This window comes from Salvelinus alpinus, chromosome 10, assembly GCF_045679555.1.
Source record: "Salvelinus alpinus chromosome 10, SLU_Salpinus.1, whole genome shotgun sequence".
Classification (NCBI taxonomy): domain Eukaryota; kingdom Metazoa; phylum Chordata; class Actinopteri; order Salmoniformes; family Salmonidae; genus Salvelinus; species Salvelinus alpinus.
Genome location: NC_092095.1, coordinates 84,933,834 through 84,945,649, shown reverse-complemented (window position 1 = coordinate 84,945,649; position 11,816 = coordinate 84,933,834). Strand labels below are relative to the sequence as shown.

At 47.9% G+C, this 11,816-nt stretch overlaps 1 protein-coding gene across 2 annotated transcripts in view; it reads left to right on the top strand.

The window, feature by feature from the left end:
• Positions 1–2,282: 2,282 nt before the first annotated feature.
• LOC139532885 (FERM, ARHGEF and pleckstrin domain-containing protein 1-like) overlaps positions 2,283–11,816 on the top strand; it is a 71,354-nt gene continuing 61,820 nt past the window's right edge. Inside the window, exons 1-4 of one of the 2 annotated variants that reach the window (XM_071331035.1) lie at positions 2,283–2,523; positions 5,404–5,508; positions 7,600–7,642; positions 10,994–11,072. In XM_071331035.1, the coding sequence (XP_071187136.1) occupies positions 2,353–2,523; positions 5,404–5,508; positions 7,600–7,642; positions 10,994–11,072 (398 nt within the window). In that variant the 5' untranslated portion in view covers positions 2,283–2,352. The remainder of the gene's footprint in view (positions 2,524–5,403; positions 5,509–7,599; positions 7,643–10,993; positions 11,073–11,816) is intronic. The other variant, XM_071331036.1, reaches the window with a different exon arrangement.

The window sequence follows — 11,816 nt, the reverse complement described above, 5'->3', positions numbered from 1 at the left end:
TGGTTCTCAGCTGACCAACCAACACTCTGTCCTCTAAAGCAGGTGGTTCTCAGCTGACCAACCAACACTCTGTCCTCTAAAGCAGGTGGTTCTCAGCTGACCAACCAACACTCTGTCCTCTAAAGCAGGTGGTTCTCAGCTGACCAACCAACACTCTGTCCTCTAAAGCAGGTGGTTCTCAGCTGACCAACCAACACTCTGTCCTCTAAAGCAGGTGGTTCTCAGCTGACCAACCAACACTCTGTCCTCTAAAGCAGTGGTTCTCAGCTGACCAACCAACACTCTGTCCTCTAAAGCAGGTGGTTCTCAGCTGACCAACCAACACTCTGTCCTCTAAAGCAGGTGGTTCTCAGCTGACCAACCAACACTCTGTCCTCTAAAGCAGGTGGTTCTCAGCTGACCAACCAACACTCTGTCCTCTAAAGCAGGTGGTTCTCAGCTGACCAACCAACACTCTGTCCTCTAAAGCAGGTGGTTCTCAGCTGACCAACCAACACTCTGTCCTCTAAAGCAGTGGTTCTCAGCTGACCAACCAACACTCTGTCCTCTAAAGCAGGTGGTTCTCAGCTGACCAACCAACACTCTGTCCTCTAAAGCAGGTGGTTCTCAGCTGACCAACCAACACTCTGTCCTCTAAAGCAGGTGGTTCTCAGCTGACCAACCAACACTCTGTCCTCTAAAGCAGGTGGTTCTCAGCTGACCAACCAACACTCTGTCCTCTAAAGCAGGTGGTTCTCAGCTGACCAACCAACACTCTGTCCTCTAAAGCAGGTGGTTCTCAGCTGACCAACCAACACTCTGTCCTCTAAAGCAGTGGTTCTCAGCTGACCAACCAACACTCTGTCCTCTAAAGCAGGTGGTTCTCAGCTGACCAACCAACACTCTGTCCTCTAAAGCAGTGGTTCTCAGCTGGTTTTACCTCAGGACCCAAATTCAAACAGGTTGTCTCAGTCGCGACACAATATTTGCGTCGCCAAAATACAACCTGGAAAACTATTTTTTTATTACTATATTGATATTAAATGTAACAATTATATAACAAGGGGACAGCAATCCCACTTCTTTCACTGTCAATAATAACATTTTGCCGATATTCTCGATGAAGAATGTTAATTAACTCCCTGGTTTGAGACACTAAATCAACCTAAATAGCCCTGCTAATAGAATGTTAATTTACCTCCCTGGTTTGAGACACTAAATCAACCTGAATAACCCTGCTAATAGAATGTTAATTAACTCCCTGGTTTGAGACACTAAATCAACCTGAATAGCCCTGCTAATAGAATGTTAATTACCTCCCTGGTTTGAGACACTAAATCACCCTGAATAGCCCTGCTAATAGAATATTAATTAACTCCCTGGTTTGAGACACTAAATCAACCTGAATAGCCCTGCTAATAGAATGTTAATAAACTCCCTGGTTTGAGACACTAAATCAACCTAAATAGCCCTGCTAATAGAATGTTAATTACCTCCCTGGTTTGAGACACTAAATCAACCTGAATAGCCCTGCTAATAGAATGTTAATTACCTCCCTGGTTTGAGACACGAAATCACCCTGAATAGCCCTGCTAATAGAATATTAATTAACTCCCTGGTTTGAGACACTAAATCAACCTGAATAGCCCTGCTAATAGAATATTAATTAACTCCCTGGTTTGAGACACTAAATCAACCTGAATAGCCCTGCTAATAGAATATTAATTAACTCCCTGGTTTGAGACACTAAATCACCCTGAATAGCCCTGCTAATAGAATATTAATTACCTCCTGGTTTGAGACACTAAATCAACCTGAATAGCCCTGCTAATAGAATATTAATTAACTCCCTGGTTTGAGACACTAAATCAACCTGAATAGCCCTGCTAATAGAATATTAATTAACTCCCTGGTTTGAGACACTAAATCAACCTGAATAGCCCTGCTAATAGAATATTAATTAACTCCCTGGTTTGAGACACTAAATCAACCTGAATAGCCCTGCTAATAGAATATTAATTAACTCCCTGGTTTGAGACACTAAATCAACCTAAATAGCCCTGCTAATGGAATGTTAATTACCTCCTGGTTTGAGACACTAAATCAACCTAAATAGCCCTGCTAATAGAATGTTAATTACCTCCCTGGTTTGAGACACTAAATCAACCTGAATAGCCCTGCTAATAGAATGTTAATTAACTCCCTGGTTAGAGACACTAAATCAACCTAAATAGCCCTGCTAATAGCTCTATATGGGAAAAGTTCCGTCTTCAGACATGTCCTTGTTTTCAGAGTGGATCCTGTACATGTCTCCCTGTCTGTCCTCAGGTGTGTGAGGGTAGTAGAGAGGCTGATTCTGCTGACTGAGATACCATGGTGGAGCCAGGGGACAGGGCGGTGGCTGGCCAGAGGCTGGGGATCCCAGAGAGTTTAGGGGTGTCTCCCCTGGAACCAGGCCAGCGACTCCCAACCACGCCCCCAGGACGACAGGTCTCCATCCGGGTACAGCTGCTGGACGACGTCACGGAGGTCTTCGACATATCAGTGAGTACAGGAACTATTTAGCTCTGTGGGAGGAATGACATGCTGAGCAATCACAATGCTTTGGATGAGGCCCACAGTTCCCAGAGTCTGGTACCAATGAGGTCCATAGTTCCCAGGGTCTGCTACCAATGAGGTCCATAGTCCCCAGGCTCTGGTACCAATGAGGTCCATAGTTCCCAGGGTCTGGTACCAATGAGGTCCATAGTTCCCAGGCTCTGATACCAATGAGGTCCATAGTTCCCAGGCTCTGGTACCAATGAGGTCCATAGTTCCCAGGCTCTGGTACCAATGAGGTCCATAGTTCCCAGGCCCTGGTACCAATGAGGTCCATAGTCCCCAGGCTCTGATACCAATGAGGTCCATAGTTCCCAGGCTCTGGTACCAATGAGGTCCATAGTCCCCAGGCTCTGATACCAATGAGGTCCATAGTTCCCAGGCTCTGATACCAATGAGGTCCATAGTTCCCAGGCTCTGATACCAATGAGGTCCATAGTTCCCAGGCTCTGGTACCAATGAGGTCCATAGTTCCCAGGCCCTGATACCAATGAGGTCCATAGTTCCCAGGCTCTGGTACCAATGAGGTCCATATTTCCCAGGCTCTGATACCAATGAGGTCCATATTTTCCAGGCTCTGATACCAATGAGGTCCATAGTTCCCAGGCCCTGATACCAATGAGGTCCATAGTTCCCAGGCTCTGGTACCAATGAGGTCCATAGTTCCCAGGCTCTGGTACCAATGAGGTCCATAGTTCCCAGGCTCTGGTACCAATGAGGTCCATAGTTCCCAGGCTCTGATACCAATGAGGTCCATAGTTCCCAGGCTCTGATACCAATGAGGTCCATAGTCCCCAGGCCCTGATACCAATGAGGTCCATAGTTCCCAGGCTCTGGTACCAATGAGGTCCATAGTTCCCAGGCTCTGATACCAATGAGGTCCCCCAGGCTCTGGTACCAATGAGGTCCATAGTTCCCAGGCTCTGATACCAATGAGGTCCATAGTTCCCAGGCTCTGGTACCAATGAGGTCCATAGTTCCCAGGCTCTGATACCAATGAGGTCCCCAGGCTCTGGTACCAATGAGGTCCATAGTCCCCAGGCTCTGGTACCAATGAGGTCCATAGTTCCCAGGCTCTGGTACCAATGAGGTCCATAGTTCCCAGGCTCTGGTACCAATGAGGTCCATAGTTCCCAGGCTCTGATACCAATGAGGTCCATAGTTCCCAGGCTCTGATACCAATGAGGTCCATAGTTCCCAGGCTCTGATACCAATGAGGTCCCCAGGCTCTGGTACCAATGAGGTCCATAGTCCCCAGGCTCTGGTACCAATGAGGTCCATAGTTCCCAGGCTCTGGTACCAATGAGGTCCATAGTTCCCAGGCTCTGATACCAATGAGGTCCATAGTTCCCAGGCTCTGATACCAATGAGGTCCATAGTTCCCAGGCTCTGATACCAATGAGGTCCATAGTTCCCAGGCTCTGATACCAATGAGGTCCATAGTTCCCAGGCTCTGGTACCAATGAGGTCCATAGTTCCCAGGCTCTGGTACCAATGAGGTCCATAGTTCCCAGGCTCTGATACCAGTGAGGTCTATAGTCCCCAGGCTCTGGTACCAATGAGGTCTATAGTCCCCAGGCTCTGGTACCAATGAGGTCTATAGTCCCCAGGCTCTGGTACCAATGAGGTCCATAGTTCCCAGGCTCTGATACCAATGAGGTCCATAGCTACCAGGCTCTGGTACCAATGAGGTCCATAGTTCCCAGGCTCTGATACCAATGAGGTCCATAGTTCCCAGGCTCTGATACCAATGAGGTCCATAGTTCCCAGGCTCTGATACCAATGCTTTAACACTGGAGGATCAATCTTTCACATTCTCTTGGCTGTCGGGGTTAGCAGGTAGCCTAGTGGTTAGAGCGTTGGACTTGGAACTTAAAGGTTGCAAGATCGAATCCCCAAACTGACAAGGTAAAAATCTGTCATTCTGCCCCTGAACAAGGCAGTTAACCAACTGTTAACCAACTGTTAACCAACTGGCCGTCATTGAAAATAAGAATGTGTTCTTAACTGACTTGCCTGGTTAAATAAAGATAAAATAAAATGTTAAAAATTCAGTCTGTAACCTGGTGTGTGTTCTGCTCTCTCTCTCCACAGCAACGTGCCCCAGCCAAGGCCCTGTTTGACCTGGTGTGTGTTCTGCTCTCTCTCTCCACAGCAACGTGCCCCAGCCAAGGCTCTGTTTGACCTGGTGTGTGTTCTGCTCTCTCTCTCCACAGCAACGTGCCCCAGCCAAGGCCCTGTTTGACCTGGTGTGTGTTCTGCTCTCTCTCTCCACAGCAACGTGCCCCAGCCAAGGCTCTGTTTGACCTGGTGTGTGTTCTGCTCTCTCTCTCCACAGCAACGTGCCCCAGCCAAGGCCCTGTTTGACCTGGTGTGTGTTCTGCTCTCTCTCTCCACAGCAACGTGCCCCAGCCAAGGCCCTGTTTGACCTGGTGTGTGTTCTGCTCTCTCTCTCCACAGCAACGTGCCCCAGCCAAGGCCCTGTTTGACCTGGTGTGTGTTCTGCTCTCTCTCTCCACAGCAACGTGCCCCAGCCAAGGCCCTGTTTGACCTGGTGTGTGTTCTGCTCTCTCTCTCCACAGCAACGTGCCCCAGCCAAGGCCCTGTTTGACCTGGTGTGTGTTCTGCTCTCTCTCTCCACAGCAACGTGCCCCAGCCAAGGCCCTGTTTGACCTGGTGTGTGTTCTGCTCTCTCTCTCCACAGCAACGTGCCCCAGCCAAGGCTCTGTTTGACCTGGTGTGTGTTCTGCTCTCTCTCTCCACAGCAACGTGCCCCAGCCAAGGCCCTGTTTGACCTGGTGTGTGTTCTGCTCTCTCTCTCCACAGCAACGTGCCCCAGCCAAGGCCCTGTTTGACCTGGTGTGTGTCCATCTGAACCTGGCTGAAAGAGACTACTTCGGTCTACAGTACCAGAACCCCAGGAGGATGATGGTGAGACAGAAGTTCTTTATACACTGTGTCCCAAACGGAGTCCTGTACTCAACCTCACTACCTCTGCCCAGAGCCTTATGCCATTCCTACTTTTCTGTCTGCAATGTTTTAAATCATGGATGTTGCACTCTCTTAATACTGGCCCCTGGACAGTGGTACTGGTGACTCTTAATACTGGCCCCTGGACAGTGGTACTGGTGACTCTTAATACTGGCCCCTGGACAGTGGTACTGGTGACTCTTAATACTGGCCCCTGGACAGTGGTACTGGTGTCTCTCAATACTGGCCCCTGGACAGTGGTACTGGTGACTCTCAATACTGGCCCCTGGACAGTGCTACTGGTGTCTCTCAATACTGGCCCCTGGACAGTGCTACTGGTGTCTCTCAATACTGGCCCCTGGACAGTGCTACTGGTGTCTCTCAATACTGGCCCCTGGACAGTGCTACTGGTGTCTCTCAATACTGGCCCCTGGACAGTACTACTGGTGTCTCTCAATACTGGCCCCTGGACAGTACTACTGGTGACTCTCAATACTGGCCCCTGGACAGTGCTGCTGGTGTCTCAATACTGGCCCCTGGACAGTGCTACTGGTGTCTCTCAATACTGGCCCCTGGACAGTGCTACTGGTGTCTCTCAATACTGGCCCCTGGACAGTGCTACTGGTGTCTCTCAATACTGGCCCCTGGACAGTACTACTGGTGTCTCTCAATACTGGCCCCTGGACAGTACTACTGGTGACTCTCAATACTGGCCCCTGGACAGTGCTGCTGGTGTCTCTCAATACTGGCCCCTTTTTCAATTATATTAGCACAGCTGAAACTGTTGTTCTGATTAAAGAAGCAATAAAACGGGCCTTCTTTAGACTAATTGAGTATCTGGAGCATCAGCATGTGTGGGTTCGATTACAGGCTCAAAATGGCCAGAAACAAAGACCTTTCTTCTGAAACTCGTCAGTCTATTCTTGTTCTGAGAAATAAAGGCTATTCCATGTGAGAAATAGCCAAGAAACTGAAGATCTCGTACAACGCTGTGTACTACTCCCTTCACAGAACAGAGCAAACTGGCTCTAACCAGAATAGAAAGAAGAGTGGGAGGCCCCGGTGCACAACTGAGCAAGAGGACAAGTACATTAGAGTGTCTAGTTTGAGAAACAGACGCCTCACAAGTCCTCAACTGGCAGCTTCATGAAATAGTACCCGCAAAACACCAGTCTCAACGTCAACAGTGAAGAGGCGACTCCGGGATGCTGGCCTTCTAGGCAGAGTTCCTCTGTCCAGTGTCTTTGTTCTTTTCCCCATCATTCCCCCTGCTTTAATCCCAGGCTGTATGGAGTCTGGCTGCTTTAAACCCTTTAACCCCAGGCTGTATGGAGTCTGGCTGCTTTAACCCCAGGCTGTAGGGAGTCTGGCTGCTTTAACCCCAGGCTGTAGGGAGTCTGGCTGCTTTAACCCCTTTAACCCCAGGCTGTATGGAGTCTGGCTGCTTTAACCCCTTTAACCCCAGGCTGTATGGAGTCTGGCTGCTTTAACCCCTTTAACCCCAGGCTGTATGGAGTCTGGCTGCTTTAACCCCTTTAACCCCAGGCTGTATGGAGTCTGGCTGCTTTAACCCCAGGCTGTAGGGAGTCTGGCTGCTTTAACCCCTTTAACCCCAGGCTGTAGGGAGTCTGGCTGCTTTAACCCCTTTAACCCCAGGCTGTATGGAGTCTGGCTGCTTTAACCCCAGACTGTAGGGAGTCTGGCTGCTTTAACCCCTTTAACCCCAGGCTTTAGGGAGTCTGGCTGCTTTAACCCCTTTAACCCCAGGCTGTATAGAGTCTGGCTGCTTTAACCCCTTTAACCCCAGGCTGTATGGAGTCTGGCTGCTTTAACCCCTTTAACCCCAGGCTGTATGGAGTCTGGCTGCTTTAACCCCTTTAACCCCAGGCTGTATGGAGTCTGGCTGCTTTAACCCCTTTAACCCCAGGCTGTATAGAGTCTGGCTGCTTTAACCCCTTTAACCCCAGGCTGTATGGAGTCTGGCTGCTTTAAAGCAGACAAGCCTTATAAACCGTTTGTGTTTCTGAAGCGTATTGTTGTTTGTGGTTGTAGGTCTGGTTGGACCTGCTGAAGCCCACCCTGAAACAGATCAGACGTGAGTACCTAGAGGACAACCCTGTATAGTAGTAGTGGAATATAGTACTGAGAGGACAACCCTGTATAGTACTAGTGGAATATAGTACTGAGAGGACAACCCTGTATAGTACTAGTGGAATATAGTACTGAGAGGACAACCCTGTATAGTACTAGTGGAATATAGTACTGAGAGGACAACCCTGTATAGTACTAGTGGAATATAGTACTGAGAGGACAACCCTGTATAGTACTAGTGGAATATAGTACTGAGAGGACAACCCTGTATAGTACTAGTGGAATATAGTACTGAGAGGACAACCCTGTATAGTACTAGTGGAATATAGTACTGAGAGGACAACCCTTTTTAACTACATTAGTTGTAAGACGATGCTCTCTCTGTCTCTCTGTTGTATCTCTCTCTCTCTCTGTTGTATCTCTGTCTCTCTCTCTCTCTCTCTCTCAATTCAATTCAATTCAATTCAAGGGGCTTTATTGGCATGGGAAACATGTGTTAACATTGCCAAAGCAAGTGAGGTAGATAATATACAAAAGTGAAATAAACAATACAAATTAACAGTAAACATTACACATACAGAAGTTTCAAAGCAATAAAGACATTACAAGTGTCATATTATATATATATACAGTGTTGTAGCAATGTACAAATGGTTAAAGCACACAAGTTAAAATAAATAAACATAAATATGGGTTGTATTTACAATGGTGTTTGTTCTTCACTGGTTGCCCTTTTCTTGTGGCAACAGGTCACAAATCTTGCTGCTGTGATGGCACACTGTGGAATTTCACCCAGTAGATATGGGAGTTTATCATAATTGGATTTGGTTTCGAATTCTTTGTGGATCTCTGTGATCTGAGGGAAATATGTGTCTCTGATATGGTCATACATTTGGCAGGAGTTTAGGAAGTGCAGCTCAGTTTCCACCTCATTTTGTGGGCAGTGTGCACATAGCCTGTCTTCTCTTGAGAGCCATGTCTGCCTACGGCGGCCTTTCTCAATAGCAAGGCTATGCTCACTGAGTCTGTACATAGTCAAAGCCTTCCTTAAGTTTGGGTCAGTCACAGTGGTCAGGTATTCTGCCACTGTGTACTCTCTGTTTAGGGCCAAATAGCATTCTAGTTTGCTCTGTTTTTTTGTTAATTCTTTCCAATGTGTCAAGTAATTATCTTTTTGTTTTCTCATGATTTGGTTGGGTCTAATTGTGCTGTTGTCCTGGGGCTCTGTGGGGTGTGTTTGTGTTTGTGAACAGAGCCTCAGGACCAGCTTGCTTAGGGGACTCTTCTCCAGGTTCATCTCTCTGTAGGTGATGGCTTTGTTATGGAAGGTTTGGGAATCGCTTCCTTTTAGGTGGTTGTAGAATTTAACGGCTCTTTTCTGGATTTTGATAATTAGTGGGTATCGGCCTAATTCTGCTCTGCATGCATTATTTGGTGTTCTACGTTGTACACGGAGGATATTTTTGCAGAATTCTGCATGCAGAGTCTCAATTTGGTGTTTGTCCCATTTTGTGAAATCTTGGTTGGTGAGCGGACCCCAGACCTCACAACCATAAAGGGCAATGGGCTCTATGACTGATTCAAGTATTTTTAGCCAGATCCTAATTGGTATGTTGAAATTTATGTTCCTTTTGATGGCATAGAATGCCCTTCTTGCCTCCTTGTCTCTCAGATCGTTCACAGCTTTGTGGAAGTTACCTGTGGTGCTGAGGTTTAGGCCGAGGTATGTATAGTTTTTTGTGTGCTCTAGGGCAACGGTGTCTAGATGGAATTTGTGGTCCTGGCGACTGGACCTTTTTTGGAACACCATTATTTTGGTCTTACTGAGATTTACTGTCAGGGCCCAGGTCTGACAGAATCTGTGCAGAAGATCTAGGTGCTGTTGTAGGCCCTCCTTGGTTGGTGACAGAAGCACCAGATCATCAGCAAACAGTAGACATTTGACTTCGGATTCTAGTAGGGTGAGACCGGGTGCTGCAGACTGTTCTAGTGCCCGCGCCAATTCGTTGATATATATGTTGAAGAGGGTGGGGCTTAAGCTGCATCCCTGTCTCACCCCACGACCCTGTGAGAAGAAATGTGTGTGTTTTTTGCCAATTTTAACCGCACACTTGTTGTTTGTGTACATGGATTTTATAATGTCGTATGTTTTACCCCCAACACCACTTTCCATCAATTTGTATAGCAGACCCTCATGCCAAATTGAGTCGAAGGCTTTTTTGAAATCAACAAAGCATGAGAAGGCTTTGCCTTTGTTTTGGTTTGTTTGGTTGTCAATTAGGGTGTGTAGGGTGAATACATGGTCTGTTGTACGGTAATTTGGTAAAAAGCCAATTTGACATTTGCTCAGTACATTGTTTTCATTGAGGAAATGTACGAGTCTGCTGTTAATGATAATGCAGAGTATTTTCCCAAGGTTACTGTTGACGCATATTCCACGGTAGTTATTGGGGTCAAATTTGTCTCCACTTTTGTGGATTGGGGTGATCAGTCCTTGGTTCCAAATATTGGGGAAGATGCCAGAGCTAAGGACGATGTTAAAGAGTTTTAATATAGCCAATTGGAATTTGTTGTCTGTATATTTGATCATTTCATTAAGGATACCATCAACACCACAGGGCTTTTTGGGTTGGAGGGTTTTTATTTTGTCCTGTAACTCATTCTCTCTCTCTCTCTCTCTCTCTCTCTCTCTCTCTCTCTCTCTCTCTCTCTCTCTCTCTCTCTCTCTCTCTCTCTCTCTCTCTGTCTCTGTTGTATCTCTCTCTGTCTCTCTGTCTCTCTCTCTGTCGTATCTCTCTCTCTGTCTCTCTGTCTCTCTCTCTGTCTCTCTCTCTGTCTCTCTCTCTCTCTCTCTCTCTCTCTCTCTCTCTCTCTCTCTCTCTCTCTCTCTCTCTCTCTCTGTCTCTGTCTCTGTCTCTCTGTCTCTGTTGTATCTCTCTCTGTCTCTCTGTCTCTCTCTCTGTCGTATCTCTCTCTCTGTCTCTCTGTCTCTCTCTCTGTCTCTCTCTGTCTCTCTCTCTCTCTCTCTCTCTCTCTCTCTCTCTCTCTCTCTCTCTCTCTCTCTCTCTCTCTCTCTCTCTCTCTGTCTCTGTTGTATCTCTCTCTGTCTCTCTGTCTCTCTCTCTGTCGTATCTCTCTCTGTCTCTCTCTCTCTCTCTGTCTCTGTTGTATCTCTCTCTCTCTCTCTCTCTCTCTGTCTCTCTGTCTCTCTCTCTGTCGTATCTCTCTCTCTTATCTCTCTCTCTCTCTGTCTCTGTTGTATCTCTCTCTCTCTCTCTCTCTCTCTCTCTCTCTCTCTCTCTCTGTCTCTGTTGTATCTCTCTCTCTCTCTCTCTCTCTCTGTCTCTCTCCACAGGCCCTAAGAACACCATCCTTCGTTTTGTGGTGAAGTTCTTCCCCCCTGACCACATACAGCTGGTGGAGGAGCTGACACGGTAAGAGTGGACAAGTCTTCTCTCCTCCTGACCACACACAGCTGCTGGAGGAGCTGACACGGTAAGAGTGGACAAGCCTTCTCTCCTCCTGACCACACACAGCTGCTGGAGGACACGGTAAGAGTGGACAAGCCTTCTCTCCTCCTGACCACACACAGCTGCTGGAGGACACGGTAAGAGTGGACAAGCCTTCTCTCCTCCTGACCACACACAGCTGCTGGAGGAGCTGACACGGTAAGAGTGGACAAGCCTTCTCTCCTCCTGACCACACACAGCTGCTGGAGGACACGGTAAGAGTGGACAAGCCTTCTCTCCTCCTGACCACACACAGCTGCTGGAGGACACGGTAAGAGTGGACAAGCCTTCTCTCCTCCTGACCACACACAGCTGCTGGAGGACACGGTAAGAGTGAACAAGCCTTCTCTCCTCCTGACCACACACAGCTGCTGGAGGACACGGTAAGAGTGGACAAGCCTTCTCTCCTCCTGACCACACACAGCTGCTGGAGGACACGGTAAGAGTGAACAAGCCTTCTCTCCTCCTGACCACACACAGCTGCTGGAGGACACGGTAAGAGTGAACAAGCCTTCTCTCCTCCTGACCACACACAGCTGCTGGAGGACACGGTAAGAGTGGACAAGCCTTCTCTCCTCCTGACCACACACAGCTGCTGGAGGACACGGTAAGAGTGGACAAGTCTTCTCTCCTCCTGACCACACACAGCTGCTGGAGGACACGGTAAGA